The sequence below is a fragment of the Fukomys damarensis genome, unplaced genomic scaffold, assembly GCF_012274545.1.
Source record: "Fukomys damarensis isolate Sample0158 unplaced genomic scaffold, DMR_v1.0_HiC HiC_scaffold_9, whole genome shotgun sequence".
Lineage (NCBI taxonomy): Eukaryota > Metazoa > Chordata > Mammalia > Rodentia > Bathyergidae > Fukomys > Fukomys damarensis.
The window spans coordinates 24,239,812-24,260,872 of NW_022900921.1; the positions used below are offsets into that span (position 1 = coordinate 24,239,812).

Below are 21,061 nucleotides of genomic sequence, written 5' to 3' on the forward strand. Positions count from 1 at the left end.
TGTGCGTCGACACCACGCAGGCGCTCTGGGCCTTCTTTGCTGTGCGTGGAGGCGCTGCCGGGCAGCTGCGCCTCCTAGGTGAGTCGCGCCCGGCCCCCTGTGCTTGCGCAGGTTTACCACCCTTTCCTACCCCCCACCCCGGCCTGTCATCAGCATGGGGCGCATCAGGATCATCTGTCACCATCTGTTACCCCAGACTGTCCCTGGTTGCGCCCATGCCAGTGTTCCCCTTTCATAGGTGTGGGTGCACCCCAGAAGATATAGTCCTAACTGGTCCCCCACTGATGCACGTCCTGTGCCCTGGACAAACTTTGTAAACCATTTAGCTACCTTGGTAACTGGCTGGTCTCTACCTGCAGGCTGTATGCCGTCTATAAATGGCCAGTGTGGTTTTATTTTCCTTCTTATGATTTATTCGTGTTTTTTGTGACATACATAATGCAAAGTAAATTCAGTGGCACATGCACATCCAGGCAGAAAGGGAGTTGGCTTAAGCCATCCTATTTGGGGATGATTCTTGCCTTCATCCATGCCTAATAGACACGGAGAGCCCACAAGCAATGGGCCAGGCCCTGGGCTCCAGGACAGGACCCCCCCAGAGGACAGTACACCTAGCATGCATGTGAGCAGCTCACAGGTGTGGTATGACAGGGCTGCAGTGTGGGGCCTCTCCCCCAGCATGGCCGAGTGTGGGCAGTGGTTAGGGACACTTCCCAGAGAAAACAGATCCACTCTCATGGTTCCAGACCTCAAGACGAGAGGATCAGTCGACTTTTCATATGCTTCCTCACTGCATGCCAGCCTCCCAATGACCTATAAACATTAACCCTGTCTGCACACAGGAATCAAAGCAAACAGAAATTAAATGGCAGTCTCAGAGACACAGCTGGTCAGCTGTAAAGGTGTGGGACACATCACAACCTCTCCTGAGCCTCAGTTTCCTTTGGGGTAGAATAAGAGTAGCACCTGCACAGTGGGGTGGTGACGAGGATAAAGGGAGGGGTGCGCCCATGCCTCCAGCAGGTGTCTAGCACAGCCTTCTTAATCAGCCATAATAGTTACAGTGGCAACTGTTGGGGTCCGAATGAGGGAAGAGGAGGAGCAGGGTGTCAAGGGTAGTTGTTTGGCGATTTTTTGTTTTGAAGAAACTTCAGACACAAGCATCATTTCAGCCTGAGATGAGTTGCCCAAGTTCCTCTGGGGCTTTGCGGGGACTAAGCCTAGAATCATTGTTACCTCACCCTAGCACCTCCACAGTAACCAGGCAGAGCCTTGAGTGGTTAGGAAGAGAAAGTAGAAGGGAAGGGAGTGCTTCCTGATCCCTATCTCAGAGCAGCCGTTTGCAACATTATCTGACCATTCCTCTTCATGTAGAGGAAGGGAAAGGGAATTTCTCTTTGTCCTAAGAAGTAACATCTTGTTACCTGAATCAGTGAGCCTGGGGGAGAAAACTTAACCATGTTGACTACACTAGCAGTCAAGGACCCTAAGGTCCCTAAGTTGACAGTGACAAAAACCCCATTTTTAGTGCTCTAAGCAAAAAGGAAAATTTATGAGCACATCTAACTCAGAAGTCTAGGATGGAGTCAGGAATAGCCAGGATCCCATCTCTCTTTCCACCCCAACCAATGCCACAGGGTGGCTCCCGAAGTGCCAGGCTTACTTCCCAGTAGAATGAGCCCTTTCTTGCACAGCAGTTGTATAGAAACTCACAGAATAGGGCCTCAGGGGCCTTGCTGGCTTTCTGCCCTTCCCTGAATCACCCCTAGGACTGAGGAGTGGAAGTTCTTTCTGGCCTGCTCTGGACATGTGAGAGTGAAATAGTGCCCCTAAAGAACAGCCCAGTGCTGTTTCTGAAATAAAAGGAAGTGGAGGCCAGGCAGGAGAAGAGCAGATGGCCATCGCACTCACACAAGCTCCTCCTCCTCAGAGAGCACTGGGTGTGGGCGTGGCTCTTGTCCTCTCATTGGACGCTCGGGAGGCTGAGCTGTGAAGCGGGGAGGAAGCAGGGTCCAGCAGGGCGTGTCCAGCCTCCTGCTGCCGCTCATGGAGTCTCTCTGGGTCTCAGGTACCCTGCAGTCCAGTCCCGCAACTACAACTCCGTCAGGCTCCTTCAGTGGCTCCCAGGACGATAGCGATTCAGACATGACCTTCAGTGTCAACCAGTCCTCCTCGGCGTCAGAGTCATCCTTGGGTAAGAAAGTGTAGACCCTGGCAGGGGCCGGGGCTGGTGCTGGCTTGGCTCCCTTCCCCTGACATCTGCTCCTTGCCTCTGCTGTACTTTGCTGGAGGAGGAGCATGCAGCTGTGCTCCCACAGGGTGATGGGATTTTTATCTCGATGCTTGGTGGGATGGAAGGGTAGGAAAAGGTGCACAACCAGAAAGCTAAACCAAAATATTTTCAAAATCATTTTCCCCCCGGTTCCTGGTTAGAAACCACATTCTCGGGGTTGCCCCAGCACAGCCCAACCAGGAACTGCATATTAATGGATGTCCTGTTCTCCCTTTGGGCAGTGACAGCCCCCAGCTCCCCACTGAGTCCCCCGGTGTCCCCAGCATGCTCCGCACCAGAGCCAGCGGGCAGCAAGAACGGCGAGTGCACGGTGTGCTTTGACAGCGAGGTGGACACTGTCATCTACACATGCGGACACATGTGCCTGTGCCACAGCTGCGGCCTGCGGCTCAAGAGGCAGGCGCGGGCCTGCTGCCCCATCTGCCGGCGGCCCATCAAGGATGTCATCAAGATCTACAGGCCCTAGCCTGGCCCTCCAGCCAGCCTTCGTTGCAGCAAGGTCACCTTTTTGAAGCTCCCACTGGACTGGGCAGCCACCACAGCCACCAGGGAGTCCAAGGGCAGGAGCCATCTCCTGTGTGCCACTCTCCGATGGTGGGCAACATGTGACAGTTGTGGAGACGAGGCCCTGGGGGTCTGAGCCCAGGCAAGAGTTGCTTCTGGCTCAAAGTGCTTTGCCCCCAAAAGGCCATCCCAAGCGAGCTCAGGAACTGCCTGGTAGATGCCCTGTCCCGTGGTGACCTTTCAGCTGGGAACCGGCACCCTCTGTCTGTGCAATGCTTCTTTCTGGGGTTGGGTTGAGTGTGTGAGGGGGGGGGAGGGGAGACCACACGGAGAGAGAATGTGAGGAGAGAGCCAGGAATGCATAGGTCTTTTATGTAGGGATCCTGGATCTAGGAGGTTATTTAACACTAAGGACTGTGCAGTCCAGAGCCCAAATGTCAGTGCAACTAGAAACTTCATTTTCTGGGGCTGGGACAGAAGCTGGTTTTGAGTGTACATGGTCTGAACTTACACAGCACTCTCTTGGATGGTATAGAAAAGAGGAACTGAGATTTTCTAAGGAGAGGTAAAAAATAACTCATTGTTTACAGCTCCGAAGCAGCCGCTCTTGGTGGCAGGAAGGTGGGTGGAGAACATCGGAGACACTCACTTTTTTTTTTGGTTCTTAGTCTTGGAGGAGCATTTTCATGGGTGCTAGGGCTGGACACTCTGGGCTGTGGCATCTTTTCGCCCTTTGCCCTCAGACTGCATAATAAGCACACTGCACCTTGGCTCATTCCCAGGATGCTTTCAATCTTTATTAACACCCTCGCCTTCTCCAAGGAGAAGACTGGAGGAGGCACTTTTGTCCTGGGGAGAGGGAGGACCTTAGAGGCAGGTGATTTACATGGAACTTGGGAATGCCACCACAGGGCACAGACAGCTCTCCATATTTCCAGGGGTGGCCCCTGGGCCTGGCACTAAGGGGCTGTGGCATTTCTGGGGCTAGAAGCTGCCACCAGAAGGATGAGGGGCACCAGGCTTTGTAATGTTCCTTGTTCTGATTTCTGGCCTCTCTTCCCTTTCCATTACAAAGGTGTGAACTGAGGAGTAGTTAACTAATCATTGAGATGTTAACTGAAAGTGCTGACACTGGGATTCTTCCTCTTCCGAGATCTGCTTGCTTGTGTTTCCCACAACCCTGGCCCTGACATCAGGCCCTCACCCAGCCCATCTCTGCAGACCCCATCTATGCAGGACCTGGGGCTCGTGGGCTGACTCGCCTGCTCCTCCTTTCCTGCCCCAGCCTGGGCTCCCCCTCTGTCCTGTTCCAAGCCGCGCCTTTAGGGCAGTTCCTTGGCCTTTTTGTTTCTGGGTTCCTAATTAGAAGTCAAGCACTGCTCTTCTCTTAGCTCTTAGGAGAAAGGGCCCAGCATTCTAAAAAGTTTAAGCTAGGTTGCAAAGAACAATTAGCATTTTTCTTTTTTTCTTTTTTGGTATGGGGATCAAACTCGGGACCTTGCACTTGCCAGGCAGGTGTAGCACCACTGAGCTAAATTCCAGGCCCAGTTAGCATTTTTCTTAGAACTCCTAATCACTTCATCTCTTGCTGAAAGAGGGAGAAAGGGAGAGAAAAATGTTCAGGGAATTGTTGCATTCATTTAACAACCCCTTGCTGGGAGCCAGGCTAGGCTAGGCCTCCTGAGATCCTGTCCCAGAGATCAGCCCATGCCCCCTGCCCCGGGATGCTGGAGGTCCTGGGCCAAGTGCTTTTTCTCTGGCTAGGAGTGGTTCTGGTTTTCTGACCTGATCTTCAGAAGCACCACTCTCTTACCCAGCCAGACGCCCTGATCTCTGACTTTCCCTTGATGGATCTGCCCACATTTTACCTTTGCAGCAAAATCTTTTGAGGAGATGCTAGAACCTCAGTGTTTGCTACGGTAAGAGTTTAAGGATCAGGCAGCCCTGGGTGCCCAGCTGAATTTGCTCAGCAGGACTCTTTCATTTCCCTGTGTGCTGGGTGGTGCGGCCAAAGCCACCATAGGCTCCGTCCCCCAACCAGATTGAGACCGTCACAAATGCTGACAGCACCAGTGGCCTGGGAGAGCTGGCTGCCTCCTTCCTGCCCCCTGCCATTCCCAGCTGACCCCTTACTTCCAGCAGAGGTCACATGTAGCCACCACCAGGAAACCAGTGCTGAGGGCCGGACTGAGGGTGGACCCAGCATGCTGCTGGTGACCTGTTACCTGGAAAGAAAGGAGCCACTGGCCTGTTTAACCTGCTCTGCAGCCGCTACAAAGAGCCTCCCTGTTTTCCAGAGGCGCTAAGGGGGTGTTTATGTTCTAAAAAACCAGACATTTCCTGATACTTAGGGGATGGGCACATCTTCTGCCATGCTTCATCTGAAGAAGGGGTGGGGAAGGAGGAAAGAGAACCAGGATATCTTTTATTCTTACCTACTATGTGCCTTTGCGCTGAGCTAGAGAGGCACCTCCATGCATTCACCCCAGGAAGCTGGTCTTAGTGCCATATCCAGTCACTTCTGAGACACCTCTGATAAGAAGACACCATTTTATGTACCATTAAGAAACTACTGCCAATCTTAGCTAAGATGCCGTAACTATATAATCCCTTCCAGTCAGAGGTGTTCAAGTGTGAAGAGCAGTGATTCTCAGAATCCAGGAAAGAAGATATTGTCCCCATTTGACAGGTGAGAGAACTGAGGTGCTGTAAGTGAAGTGACTTAAGGATGAAATAACAGGAAGTGGGCAGGGCTGGGATTCAGGCCTAGGCACATCTGGCACCAATCCCATGCTACCCAACCCCTGTCCCTGGGCCCCAGAAAGCTCCGGGCTGTCCGTGTTTTCTTCCTTGAAATTTCTGGTCAGAGCCTGGGCACCTGTACCTGTGGAAGTTTCCAGGCTGCAGCCCCTCTGCTGCCTACATCCTGCAAGGACAAGTATCCTCCTTTACTGGCTCCTGTGCTCACTGCCACATTCTCCCAGCCAAGCTGAGCATGGGAGAGCTCGGCTCCAGCCCAAAGTCTTCTGCTACACTGAGGTGCCCATGCAGGCAGCTTTGGGAATGGGCCATAGCCTTGTGCAGGGCCCCTGGCTCCCAGCTTACTAGGCTCACTGCCCATTTCAGGGCCGCAGCAGCCAGGGCTCCATGGGCAGGATGGGGAAGACCAGGCGACACCACATTTGTCATGGCCATTTCCCTTTCCACGCGGAGCCTCCTGGAAAGCTGGGGTGCTCCCAAGGCAAGTCCAGCTCCCCTCTTCTAGTGCATTCCCAGAATGAGGAGCCTTGGAATTTAGCCACTCTGGGGCAGCTGCTCCCTGACCTGCAGCCCCATTTCTTCAGTCATTTGACATTGATGAGCACAGGGTATATTCTGGGCACAGGGTTGAGAACGGAGACCAAAGGCAAAGCCCATAAGGAGCTCGTGGTCTGGAGGAGATAGTCAGATTGCAGCAGAAAACTGATTATCAATGTTTAGGGGCTGGTACAACATTTCCAGATGCACAAAGCCATTCAACAAATACTTGTTGAGTGCTCCTTTGGTATGAGGTGCAGGGGATGGAGCAGAAGGACCATGCCCCAGTTCTGATGCCAGAGGTATAATATGAATGGGGCCCTGAGATGTGAAGGCAGAATGCATTAGGCTCTCCTGGCCTTTCCGTTGCCTCCTGTCCATGTAGGTAAGTGCCCATTGACTGCCTTCCTGGCTGAGTCTGCAGCATGCTTTGCAGAGCCTCTTCTGCATTAGAAATGGGGGACCCCTGGGATCTCACTATTACCTGCAAGTCATGCCATGGGCACTGGGGACATGCTACCTGCTACATCCGGGTCCTGGAACTCCCACCCAAGGCCCAGGAGAACCCCAAGGGAGTCTGTGCCAGCTGAGAATGTGGTTGTGCAAAGACTTGGTGAATGAGAGGCAATAACCTCCCACTGCTGGACCCCATTGATGCCCCAGTCTGGCAGGGGGACACCAGCTCAGGAACATGTGGCCTCCTGGTATTTCTTGGTATTTAACTGTCTCATTGTCTTATCCAAGTCCCTAATGAAATGATTTGTAAAACAATCTGTCTGTGCCTTATGAAAGTGTCTGTGCACTTTTTATCCTTTTTAAAAGCAACTTTTTAAAAGTGGACGGAGGACAAGCAGACATGGTAGGGTTCTGGAAACCTGTGGTTAATCACTGAAACCCTGTTGCATTATTTTGGATGTTGGAGTGATACAGTGTCCACCCTCAGCCCACTCCCCACAACCTATGTACAGACCTTTTAAAATGTGTCTGTTCTTATTTTTCTGATTCAATACTGTGACCTCTCCAATACAGTCTAATCTTTGGGGAATTGTAATAAAGATTTTAAAGGGGAGTGGGTTGGAAAGGGTTTGCACTGGTCTTTGTGTATTGTGCTTTTGTGTGTTGTGTGTTTTGATTTTTGTCTGTTTTTATCTGTTTTATATTAACATAATTTTCCTGTTTGAAAAACAAATACAACCTTGGCTTGTTAAAAGAAAATAAAGTTTCTTCAGGACTCAATTTTAAAAATCACACCTGCATTCAGTGTCCAGGAGTGGAGGTGAGGGATCCAAATCGTCACCAGCCTTAAGACAAATTGCTGACTGTCTGTGGAGCCCAGGCAATGCCCGGCCCTTTTGCCAAGTAACTCACTTCCACTAAGATGTCACAAGGAAATAATTGGAACCAAAGATAAGCTGTATGTGTGAAGATGATGGCTGCAGTGTTATTTACAATGGTAAAACTGAGCAGCCCTAATACTCAACAAGCAGAGTATATTCACCAAAACTCTTGACCACAAGTGACAGAAAACCAGTTTGGATGGGCATAAGGGGATAACCAATTTGGGTAACAAAGTCAGAGGTAGATTGTTCTTTGGGTGCAAGTGGGCCCAACGTTTGAAACACTGCATTAGGGGCTCAGTTACACCCACTGCCTTTTTTTCTGGTCCCGTTCTCAAGCAGGTACTCAAGATGGCAGCCTGAGGGTCCCACTTACTTCTTGCCTCAGGTCTTCCCTGTTTGGACTAATTTGGATCACATGTTAACCCTTCCTGAACCAATCTCTGAGACAAGGGAAATACGCGCTCTGATTGGTCAGACCCAGGATGTGGTGGACTGAAGGTGGCCAATTCTTTCTCCCAGAGAACAACAAATGCAGGCTGGACCGGCAAGTAGACCCCTCTGTAAGCAAGGAAGTGTGAGAGAGCTTTAGTCATGACGTCAGCCTGTGTCTGACCATGGCATCGGGTTAGACAACATTTTTCTGCCTCAGTCTCCTGCTCTGCCTGGCAGGAATCATGATAGCTCCTGATTTTAGGGTATGCATGAGCATGCCAGTAATGTGCTAGGCATAGCATCGAACATTCAGCAACAGTTGTTAGAACAGTTTTTAACATGGGAAGAAGTTAAAATACGGTGGAAAAAAAGTTCTAAAATTGTGCATATGTTCTGATCTTGTGGTTGTGGAAAAGCAATCAATCATGCAAAAACCTGACCATGTAATGGAAAGACCAACAAGAAGCAAGAGGGCCGGGGATTTAGCTCAGTGGTTCCACCACCTGCCTCACAAACGCAAGATCCCGAGTTCGATCCCTGGTACCAAAAAAAGAATTCTGTCTCAAGAAGCAAGATGTCTGCAAGCACTATGTCTGAGTGATGCCATTCTGGGTGATCTCCAGTGTTTTCCACATTTTCTATAATGAGCAAGTATGATTTCTCATTTAAACTTGTTACTTGGGGGGAAAAAAATCTCCCTACTCTGTGAAAACCAAAGAGAACAGCCGGCCCTTGCTGGAATTTGTCAGGAATTCCCAGGCTGATCGCCTGGGGTTTTAACATCCAAATTTAGTCATGGTGGAGATAAAGCCTGTAAATTTCACAAGGAGGCCAGGCCAAGCTGGCGCGTTTGCTTGGGCTTTCTCCAGGCCAGCGCTGAGCCTCAGCCTCACAGAGGTATCAGGAGAGGGGAGTGGAGGAGAAGATGCAGAAGATGCCCTGGCCTCTTCTTCCTGCATAGTGACAGCCCAGCTCGGCGATGCTGACTTGACACTGAATTTAAGAGAAACGAGCCAACATTTATCCAGCAGTAGAAACCATGAAACTACACATTCTCACAATGAGTCTTCCCAGCAATGTTCTCCACATTTTACAGGGGAAGGTACAAGGTCCCTCCAGGGTAGAAATAGGATCAGACCCCAGATGAGCCTGCTCCAGAGTTGAGGCACGTTTTATACTCCTCCCCATGGCCCTGGACAGGGGCAGAGGCTCCCCAGTTTAGCCAGAGTCTCCTTTCTCCTAAACAGTGTCCTTCCCATGATGCTACCTGCTTCTACTGGGCCAGAGAACATTTTCACAGATGCCATCTAATAATCAGAATGTTTTTCAAATAAAGGAAAAATAATCACAGTAATATAGACTTTGACCAAAACTCAATAAAGTAGAATTTATTGGCTTACACAAACTTCTGGCTTCAGGAATGGCCGGATCCAGGTGTTCACATGGTATTATCATGTACCTGCCTCTGTCGGTTCTGTTCGCCTCTGGGTTGTCACTAGGCCGGCTCTCCCTTTGCCGGTAACCTAGAGGGGAAGGCAGACTCTTAAACAGAAATATTCAGGCCAGGGAAGTTCTGAGGCTTACTATAGTGATGTAATGAGCACCCTTCTTTCTCCTGACCACTTGAATTCTTACTAAGGTCCGGGCACTCCCTGGACTATCTTGTTTCTTCTCTAATGCTTCAGCACCCTGACCCTTCTCAGCCCCTGCTGCATGAAGCTCAGCCAGCTTCCCAGGACTCTGGCCACAGTATATAAACACACATTTCTTCTTCCTTCATTCCCTGGGGTGCTACAGGCCAAACAGTCCTAGGCAAAGATAATAACAGATCATTTGCTAAGCATTTCCTATACATAACAGACATCGATAACATCATTAAGTCCTTTCAACAGCTCTTTGACGTAGGTTCCCCTACCACTTGCACTGTATGGGACAGAAGACCAAGACTCAAGATTCAGTACGCTTATCCTGCTCTCTGTGGCCTCTCAAAGACCAAAGGGTTTTTTTGTTTTTCGCTTTTTGGGTTTTTTCCCCCCTCTCTGTTTGTAATCAATTCCCAGGATCTGGGTGCAGTGGTCTCCAAGGGTGAATGGGCCTGGGATATTTGCACCTGGGATATCATTGGCCCCCACAAGCAACCTCTCATAGGTGTCATCACCCCATTTTCCCAATAAATGAGGAGCTCGGAGAGGGCAGTGACCTGCCCTGGATCACAGAGCTTGTGGGCCAGGACTGGAACTGGATCTGGCTCTTTCAACGGTGGGCATAGCTTGTGTGGGGTAAGGTGTCAGTAGAGAGGGAGGATGAAGAGGGAGAGAAAGAAGGAGCAGGAAATGCAGAGAGAAATAAGAAGGCAAAATGAGAAGTGTCCAGAGGTGACACCTAGCTGGGCAGAGAGGGCCCATCGCTGGGTGCTGGGCTGACACGCTGTCCGTTCTCCCGGTGCCAGGATGGGACCTGTGTGTTCCCTACACACTCAACTCTCCTGGATCTGGGAAGCTGGTTTTGGCTTCCACACAGGGATGAGGAAACATGAATTTTCTAGTCATTCAGCTATGGGAACAGAACCTGACCTTGGCTGTTGAATGCACCAGGGAGAAATTTGCAGAAGCCTGAGGGGAGGCTGTGTCAACACCAAGTGCCTCAGCAGCCTGGTCCCCTGTCCTCAGCTGCCTCTTCTCCCGGCTGGCCTGCCTGGGTCTGAACCTTTCTCCTCAGACTGGGAGCCCCAGACTCCTTTCCCACCCCTCCCAAGCTGCTCCAGGAAGGATTCAGGGGTCCAAAGGACTGGCTTAGGATCAGCTGAGTAGGCTCGAGTTCACGTCCCTGCTCCTCCCCAGCAAATGGGGTGACGCCTCCCCAAGGGGCCTCCCGTGTGAGGGTGCCCCACGTGCCAAAGTGACTGTGCCCCTGGAGCTGTGTAAGGATGAGGAGACCCCCGTCTCAGAGCCTCACTCTCCTCAGTCTAAGAGGGCCCTGTCAGAGGAGGCTGCAACCAGGTATTTCAGATCAGAGCAGGTGCTTCTGACGCAAACACAAAGTCTAGATTGGAGGGTGGCAGTTCCCTCTGGCTGAGACAGACAAACCTGGGCCAAGCTGGGCCCTACTGAGGGATCTTGGACAATTTACTTGTTTTTGAACCTCAGTTTCTGGACCTTTGAGGAAGAGGCATGTCAGCTACCTTAGGGATTATATCAAGTTGAACTGTCTGGAAGTAGCTGTCACTTAGCAAGTACTAAATACAGTAGTCCTCCCCTTATCCTCAGTTTCCCTTTCCGTGATTTCAGCTACCCACAGTCAAACTTGGCTTACATATTCAATGGAAAATTCTGAGGTAAACAACTCAAATTTTATGCCTCACACCCTTCTGAGTAGTGAGGAATTCTCCCACTGTCCTGCTCTGCCCCACCTGGGCTGTGAATCATCCTTTTGTGCAGTGTATCCACACCGTATATGTTGCCAAAACTCTACTCATTTAGTAGCCTTCCAGCCATGGGTGTAGCTCAATGGTGCCATGCCTGCCTCGCAAATGCAAAGTCCTGAGTTCAATCCCTGGTAGCAGAAGGAAGAAAGAAAAAAGAATCATTTAGTAGCCATCCTAGTTATCAGATCACCTGTGGTGGCGCCATGGTGCTTGTGTCCAAGTGACCCTTACTACTACATGGTGGCCCCAGAGCACAAGAGTGGTGCCAGGGCATGAACCACTGAGAGCAGATCAGTTCTGGTCCTGTGTGGCTGTGCTGCCTGGCACACAGAAGAAAACCTACTTCTATGTGGTATTGAGGGGAGGATACTCTCAGAGGCTTCAGCCTTCCACTGGGGGTCTTGGAGCACAATCCCCATGGATAAAGAGGGGCTAGGCAGCATTGCTGGCTACACCACATCCCCATCCCCTACCCTCGAGCTGGGCAGGGGCTGCCTGTGTCCCCCAGAACCCCCATCAGAGCCCAGGGCTCAGTGACTGCCCAGGACAGTCTTAGCAGGAGCTGCAGGTGATGCTCTGCAGCCCTCAGCACAGGGTCCACAAAACAGCCCAACTTTACCCCACCCAGTGTGGAATTAATGGTTTCAGCACACCTCCTTCCCCAAAGAACAAAAACCCGGGAGGGTCAGATGACCGGTTTTCGAGTCCTGTGCTGAGCCTGCCCTGGCCCCTCTCCCCTCTCCGTTTTGGCTCCTGGTCAGGAATGCTGGCCCCAGGCCTGGGAGGCCGACTGACCTCGGCTCCAGAGGGAAAGTCACACTTCTGCCCAGCGTCCAGGAGCAGGCCAGCATTCCAGGGCAGGCGTGGGAACAGCCAGGCTTCCCAAACAAGGCTGGGGTGGGTGGGGGAGGGGGGCTGCGGACAGCAGCAGCCCCCAGTGTGGGCAGGGGCCCATGCCCACTTGGGACCCCAGGAGGATCCACCCCATAAGGAGGGATGGAGACGGGCCCTGGGAGGAGACCCCATAGCCACCACGGGGCAGAAACACCAGAGCTCCCAGTGGGCCCTGCCTGGCCCTCCGCGTCCAGTCCTGGCTGCCCGAGCTCACTGGCTCCCCTCTCCCTGTTCTGTTTCACCATCCCCTCCTCGAAAAAAGAGTCCTCGCTGCCATTTCTGGTCATTCCTTTTGCTATGTCTCCCTCTGACAGGTAGTCTACAGCTGTCTTTTACTTAAGGGTCATCCTTCTGGCCTGACCTGCCATTCTATCCCCGAGGTTGCGAGCTGAACTTGCTATTAACAGGGGCCCTGGGATTGGGGACCTCCCCTGAGACCGTGCAACAGCTGGGCCCTGAAGGCTGGGCAGCCGCCGTTGACCACCAGAGAAGACAGGCTGAGTACTCCCAGCAGGAAGCAGCTACCAGGGCCAAAGAGCTGAAGGCGTTGAGCTGGAGGAGCTGTCCAGGACGGACGACAGTCTCAAGTGTCTTCTCCTTCAACAGCCCCACCCTGCTCCGCCAAGAGGTTCCCACGACCTGGGGCAGGCAGCTTCTAAGAGTTTCCTCCACCGGGCCAGGATCCCGCATCCAGGACACTGGGTGACAGCCCTATACCCTGTGGACCACGCTTTCTACATCCTCCCCACAAAGCAGTGGACCTGGAAGTCCTAAAATTCAGAGAACCGTCTTCCAGGCAGGCTCCGCCGCCGCCTGGAGAGAGATGGGCAGGCTTCCTTCTAGGAGATGGAGCATTGTCTTCCTCTAGTGGCCATGTGAGGAAGTGCAGATTTAAACAAAAACCCTCGGGCCTAGACACTGGGCAGATCTACTCTCCCTTCCACCCTAGCATATCCTTCAGATGTCACCAGACAACCTGGGAAGACAGGATCCTGTGAGTGACCTTGGCTAGCTCGGTATGCTTGAGGAGGGCGTTCAGGGCGACATTGGGTCTGGGGTAGAGTTACACATGAGTTTGGAATTGCCTGCCTGAGTTTGGGGCTGGGGCCCAGGTCAGGCAGGCTGGTAGTGGGGCCAGCACAGGCTTCCTTCCTAGACCCTGCTCTGCTGGGAGGGTGGCCCATGGCACAAGTCAGGACCTCCCTCCAGCCACCCACCCACGAGCTTCATTTAACCCCCACATCCAGCCCTGTGCCGGGCACATAAGAATAAACAAAGAGGAGGGTATGTGACCTTTTTAAACACCCTCAAATACAGACAGCAATAGCAATGCTGCTAAAACTGCACCCTTGGCCATCAGAAAGACATTTGCAACCCAGCTGGCTCAGGAAGCCCCGTCTGGGTAAGTGACAAGCTCTGTAGGTTGCAAAGCCCACTCTTTCCAATGGGGCAACAGAAACCCAGCAGACTGACCGGCATCCTGGTCACCGTGGAGAGTGTTAATCAGCAGGCACAGGGCTGGATGCTCCTGGGCCAGGCTGGAGGGGCCGGGACAATGACAGGACCACCCTTCTCTCCATCCTTACAGCAAAAATCCTGGGACTGAATCTCACCAGTTTAGTAGGAGGTGAATGTCACTGATGAGTTTTTAAATTTTTTTAAAGTTATAAAAACTATATATGCAAAATTAAATTAAGACTGTATTCAGAAAACACAAAATAAACCTGTATAGATAGGGCTGGGGATGGAGGTCAGGCGCAGAATGAGTGCTTAGCATGCTTGAGGCCCTGGATTGGATCCTCAGCCACAAAAATGTGAGTAAATAAATAAACATTCATGAATAATAAGTTATGCAAAAAAGCTGACCGAACATACCAAAATGCTAGCAAATGCCATTTTAATGGAGGGATCAGGCTAGGGATTTACCTCTGTTTTGGCACCTGCCTCACAAGCACAAGGACCTGAGTTCGATCCCCAGCACCAAAAACAAACAAACAAACAAAAACAAATGAAGGGATGGCTGAAGTTAATTCAGTGTGATTTTATTTTCTCTTTTTGCTTTTTTGTGTGTAAAAATTTAAAAATCGGGCTGGGGATTTAGCTCCCTGCCTTACAAGCTCAAGGACCCAAGTTTAATCCCTGGTACCAAAAAAATAAATAAATAAAATAATAATAATAATAATGAATTTTAAAAATCTATAAGGAGCACATATAGTATCATAACAAGAAAAATGTTATTATTAGTGTGACAAGGGCCTGGTCAGGGGCAAGACAAAAAACTGAGAAGAGGAAGTAGTCTACACAAGGGCCAAAGGAGGGCTTGGGGCCGAGGGTGGAGCAGGGTGGCTTGGGTGGGTTGTGAGAGAACTTGGATTAAATCTCATGGTACTGGGGGCCGGTAGAGCTCAAAGGATTAGCAAATTAACCCACCAAACCTCAGTCTCTTCCCTCACAAACTTCCTTATCAGGGGTTAGGGAGGGAAAGAGAAACGGATACTACAGTGCAGAGGGCAGCTTTATGACCAGAATGAGCTCAGCCCATCATAGGAATCAGGAAGGGAGCGAGAGCATCTGGCCTCCAGGTGGAGATGAAGGAGGGCTTGCCCGGCAGCTAGAACAGCCTGTCCCAGGGCCTGAAGCAGCTTCCTCCCGCTTGGGTGACTCATTAGGCTAATAGCAAATAAAGGTATAACAGGGGGCTGATTAGGAGAGCACATTGAAGTCTACCTTGAGAACAGCTTTTGACTATTTCTATTTAACTAATCCCTTTTCATTTCCTTTCATCCTTCATGTAAAAATAGGAAACACTTCACTCCGATCTACCTGCTAAGCTCTCCCCTGAGCTGTGGCTTGCCTGATAAATTGCAAAATTGACCTGCTGGTGCTGTTAAGTCAAATTAAATGAGGAAAGAGCCGCTGAGGGCTGCTTATCATTCCCTACCTGTTGCAAGGTGAGAAGGAATTGTGCCCTGTGCTGTAGATAAGACACAGGCTCTGAGAGCTGCGTGATCCCGGCAGCCGCTGACATCCGCTACCCTTGGATTCTCTAGCAACAGCATGAATTTGAGTCCCAGGGGGTGGTGACTGCGCCCTCTACTGAAAAGAGCAGCCCTCTCCTGCTTCATGGGTAAAAAAAAGGGACAAAGAGAGCCCCACCACACTCTGCAAAACAGTGGGCCTTGGGTGCTTTGAAATGTATTGCTTAGTGTTCACTGCAACCTTTGGAGTCAGGGTCAAGTCCAGGCTCCTGCACACAACATTCAGTTTCTGTGCCTTAAGCTTTTGACTTCTGCAGCCTCCTGTCTTTCTTCACTATCGTTTCCACCACTAGCCCGCATCTCAATGCACCCCAGCCAGGATGAGCCACCTCTACGGATGTGAAACTCCTGTATTTTGCATATTACCTGCATCTCTTGGACCCCTGGCATTGCCTCCCTCACATGGTCTCTCTCCCTGCCTCCCAGCCCTATGGAACGATGCTTTGGGACAGAAAGTAAGTAGGAAGGAAGGATTCAGAAAAAGTGGTGCTCCAGGGCCAGTCTGTCACCATGGGGACACCTAGCATGGAGAATGGGCTCCCAGCTTCCGTGCGGACTCCTCATCCACACCTTTACACTAAACAAGCCCATGGAACTTGGCCATGACCTGGACAGGTGGAAACCAACTCCCCACAGAACAGAGCCCCAAAATAGAAGCTAAGCTGTTTCTACAGGAAGCAAGCTTTGTGCCATGCATGCTTGGGTTTATGACTGAGACTCATGCCTACGGACCACATGTTTCTCTCCTAGTCTAGAATGCCCTCCTCTCACACTCCAGGTACACACACACACACACACACACACACACACACACAGCCTGGATCACCTCTACTCAGCCCTCGAGTGGGTCCTTACGACGTCCTCCAGAACACTTTCCCCTGCACGTTCCACCCCAGCCCCTTCACTGTCGGGCTGCATTAATCTGTGTGTGTAATCATTTAATTTCTCCTGTGGATTTCAGTAGACCATTAGCCCCTTGAGGGCAAAGGCACTGTCTAGTTAGTCCACTGTTGAATCCATGGGTGCTCAAAACAGTGCTTGGCACTTAGTAGCCACCTGTGAGTATTTCTTCACTAAACAAATGACACCAGGTGAGTGAAGAAGACGAGGGCAGGGAAGATATCCAGAGGGGGTTATTTCCTCTGGTACTGCACCCACAGAAATGGTGCAGGCCGTGCCCACAGGACAGCACAACTCCTGGACAGCACCTGCCGAATTTTCGTCCTCCACAGTTCACTATTCCATTGCTCCTCTCTCCCCTCTTTGGTGGGGTTCTGGGGAGGAGAGGTGGAGGGAAAAGCACAAGAGAGGCAAGTTGGGCTAGGGGGAAGGATTCTGCCAAACTTGGAGGCCTTGGTGTGTGGAGAGGGAGCTAGGATATTAGACCCTCTCGGGGTGACTGAGAAGTATAGGGAAAGGCATTGTGAGAATTGTTCTTTATTGACATTGCTGTCCTTCGTTTGCTGGACTGTTTGTGGTTCTATGATTCTCAGACTGGACCACACAGATCACAGCTTTACAAGCATTATATCCTCGAGAGCCCAGGACAGGTAGCCTGCCTCCTCCTCCATACTCCTTCTGAATCCAGAAAGGGAACAGAGATTTCTCTTTGGCTGGCATGCATAGCCCTTCATACCCATTTGCTTTCCTTGAATAAATCCTCACGGAGACCAGGCATGTCCCCCATGTGGAAGGCTCTCTGGTGTGTGGCATACAGCAGCTGTTCCTCAGTGTCTGTGGCGGGCCAGCTCCAGGACCCTTTGAGCACCAAAATGGCTGCTTGAGCCCTTAAAGCAAACAGCAAGTATCTGCAGATAACCTGTGCACTTCCTTGAAGGCTTTAAATGCTCCCTATCTGACTCACAGTAGTCTCCATTATCTGCAGTTTTGCTTTCCATAGTTTTAGTTACCCAGGGTCAACCTCAGTCCAAAATTAGAGAATGAAAAAACTACAGAAATAAATAATTCATGAGTTTGACATTGTGCCGCTTTCTGAACACAGTGATAAAATCTCAAGCTGGACCTGTTCCCTCCTGCCTGAATGTGCATCATCCATCTCTGTCCAGTGTGTTCGCACTGTGTGTTACCCTCCCAATAGTTACTCTGTGGCCCTGTCAGCTGTCAGCATGACTTGCAGTACTGGCTTCCATTCAGATGGCCCTAACTTTATTTCATAGTGACCCCAAAACACAAGCATAGCGATGCTAAGGAAACTCCAGGGCACAAACTACAGAAGGACACATTAACTCTGCTGCTGTGTAGCAATGCTGCAGGCCACATAGGGAAAAAATAGTAAATGCAGGGTTAACTACACACTGACCCTAGTTTCAGGGATCCTTTGGGGGTTTGGAGCTTACCCCCAGTGGATTGGGGAACTACCGTAATACCCACCGTAGTGTAAATGCTAGCTGAGTGGTCATATTATTTAGGGAATAAGCACAGAAAGAAAAGTCGGTACATATTCGGTGCAGACACAACTTTAACAAATGCTTTTGACCTTCCGTTGCTGGGATGGGTCGACGCAGAACCCACGGATGGAGGGCCAGCCCTGTGCTCCTTGATGCACTCACCTTGGCTCCTGAAGAGGACAACTACTGCTTTTCCCACCTCTCCATCGTTCCCCTTCTTTTGGAAACAGCACCTCAGCTTCCTCAGGAAGCCCCCAGCCCACCCAACTCCCCTTTGTGGATCGCATGTGTGGCTGGCAGTTGCTGCTCCTGTGTGGTGCACACACAGCCCTGATGGCCAGTGCCTCCCTCCTCACCTGACCTTCCACCCGCAAGGTCACTGTCCACACTGCAGCTGGAGAGGTGTTCTTCTAAGATAAATCAGGCTCTGGGATTCCTCGGCTTAGAATCCATAGCACACTCAACCTCCACACCACAGCCTGAGAAGCCTGCACGAATGTGTTAGTCTGGTCCTGAGTGTCACTGGCTTGGAAGCAACCCTACGACCACAGCATGTACCCTGCTGATTTTCTTCACAGTACTGATCGCATTTTCCTGGTTTAATTTCTCCTGTGCCCTGTTAGAGGGTGAGCACAGGACTGGTCTATCTTTGTCGCTTTTATTCCCAGCACCTGGCACATCTGAGTGGGTACCCACCCGTCTCTGAAGAGGGCTCCTGAGGTGGTTTGGGACAGAGATGGAGCATTTATACTGGGGGAGGGAGGACAGGCACAGATGGACAGAAGGGGGTCTGGGTTTCTGATGCCGTAACACATGAAGTCAGCTCCTGTGTGTCAGCATCTGCACCTCTGGATTCAACCAACTGCACATGGAAGATATTTTGGGAAAAATCGTAACTGTACTGAACATGTACAGATGTTTTTCTTGTCACTAAGTGATACAGGGCAACAACTATTTGCATTTGAGTTGTGTTATAAATCACCTGGAAGACAACCTACAATGTAGGAAGAAACTTTTACTAGCTGTTCCTCAGACAAAGCACTGCTGTCCAGAATACATAAAGAACTTTTAAAAAATCAGACCCCCAAATTCAAAGACCTGATTCAAAAACTGGCACCTGAAATGAACAGACATTTCTCAGACAAAGAAGTAAAAGCAGCAAATAAACAGATGAAAAAATGTTCAACATCACTGGTCACGAGAGATGCTTGGAAGACAACCTACAATGTAGGAAGAAACTTTTACTAGCTGTTCCTCAGACAAAGCACTGCTGTCCAGAATACATAAAGAACTTTTAAAAAATCAGACCCCCAAATTCAAAGACCTGATTCAAAAACTGGCACCTGAAATGAACAGACATTTCTCAGACAAAGAAGTAAAAGCAGCAAATAAACAGATGAAAAAATGTTCAACATCACTGGTCATTCGAGAGATGCAGATGAAAACAACACTGAGATTCCACCTCACCCCACAAAGAATGGCTGCTATCAAGAAATCACACAATAACAAATGTTGGCGGGGTTGTGGGGAGAAAGGAACCCTTCTCCACTCTTGGGAGTGCAGACTGGTGCAACCACTGTGGTGATCAATATGGAGATATCTCAAGAAACCAGGTTTAGAGGTCCCATTTGACCCAGCTACTCACCTGCTGGGTATCTTTCCAAAAGAATTAAAAGAATCATGACACAGCGATATATGTCATAGTGGCACAGTTTGTAGTAGCTAAAACTTGAAAACAACCCAGTTGCCCATCAACTGGAGACTGGATAAGTGTTGTTTTTTTTTTTAAATAACATAAAGTACTACTCAGCCATTAAAAAATGAGACACTAGAGACATTTATAGCTAAATGGATGCACCTTGAGGCCATACTCTTAAGTGAAATAGGACACACGTGTAAATTCAAATAGTTTCTCTGATGTGAGAAACTGAAAATGTAAGTAAGGATCAAAATGTATAATTGATAATGTGAAACAGGAAGAAAAGGTCTAAAGGGGAAGAGGAAGTGGGAGGAATAGGAGAAAGGAAAGAAAAGAAAAAAAATATGAGAAAAGGAAAATATGGAAATAAACTCTGTAAATAGGGAGAGGTGGAGGGGTTGAAGGGAGGGTAGGGTAATGGGGAAAAAAATAAGAACCAAGATGTATCATGTAAAGGCACAAATTCCCAATGATGAGTATCATTGTACTGTATACCTAAAACGTACCAATAACCTTAATGAAAAAAATCACCTGCAGTGGGTTAGGCATTCAGGATGACATGCATAGATGATATGCAAATACTCTGCCATTTTCTACAAGAAACTTGAGCACCCCCACATTAGTATCTGTGGGGTTCCTAGAACCAAGCTCCCATGAGCACCAAGGGATGCCTGTACCATGGCCTAGGTGGCTTATAAACAACGTATTTTTTTCTCACAGTTCTAGAGTCTGGAAAGTCCCACACCAAGACACCAGAAGACTCAGTGGCAGCTGAGGGCCCATAGATGGGACCTTTTTGCTATGTCCCTTACATGGTAGAAGGGACAAGGGACATGGGCCTCTTTAATTGGGGCTCTAATCCCATTCATGGGGGCCCCACTCAACCCCTGTCTGCTAACATCATCACCTTTGGTTCAGAGTCTCTGCATATGAATGAAGGGAAGAGTGTAGACCTGGCTGGGAGGTGGTGATTTAGGGCAGAGATAACAGAATGTGCTGGGGAGTTAGCTGTGGGGGAGGAGCCAAGGAAGAGCCCTCCACTTCCAAGACAATCCACTGAGTGAACAGTGGTACAGTAATTCAGGACAGTGGAGGGGCAAGTTTTCCAGGAAAGTGGACTTCGTGTCTGAGATAGACTCACGCTGGGACATCTGTGACACTCCTGAGGAACTCCTGCAGAGCAACTGGACCTCTGAGTCTGGAGCTGGAGGAAAATTCTAGACTCAAGATGTAAATATGAGCATCAACAGCAAATGGCAAGTATTTTAAATCACGGATTGTAGGAGATCAACTGGGGAGACTGTATGCAGGGAAAAGATGGGAACTCAAGTCCACCACACTTGAGGACCTTCAAGACTACGAGATCAAGCAGAGGCAGAGAAGAGAGCCAGGCGGGTGTGGTGTCACTGAGCTGAGAGAAGAGCTTCGCAAGCAGAGAGAAGTCCACTGTGAAGATGCCACTGACAGATGAAGATCTGGAAAATGGAGAAGTGGCCTAATGGCCAGCAGGAGGACAGTGGAACTTGAAGGAGCATGCCCAGTAGATGCAGGACCTGGATGCTTGATTAAAGTGTCCTGAAGATTGGCTTCCCACAAGTCTGGAAAGGGCAGGAGAGAAAGGGGTGGCAGTCAGGGATATATGGTTTCCTGTATGATCCACTGACTGCCTTTAAAGGTGGAAGAACTTGGCATTTAGGGTGAAAGAGTTCTTTGTGACCGGGCACTATTCCCT

The 21,061-nt window shown here is 50.1% G+C and overlaps 1 protein-coding gene across 1 annotated transcript in view; it reads left to right on the forward strand.

Annotated features, from left to right (window-relative positions):
* Neurl1b (neuralized E3 ubiquitin protein ligase 1B) overlaps positions 1-5,205 on the forward strand; it is a 26,127-nt gene extending 20,922 nt beyond the window's left edge. The window contains exons 3-4 of the mRNA XM_019207223.2: positions 2,069-2,194; positions 2,515-5,205. Of these exons, the coding sequence (XP_019062768.1) occupies positions 2,069-2,194; positions 2,515-2,759 (371 nt within the window). The 3' untranslated portion in view covers positions 2,760-5,205. The remainder of the gene's footprint in view (positions 1-2,068; positions 2,195-2,514) is intronic.
* The last annotated feature ends 15,856 nt before the right edge of the window (positions 5,206-21,061 follow it).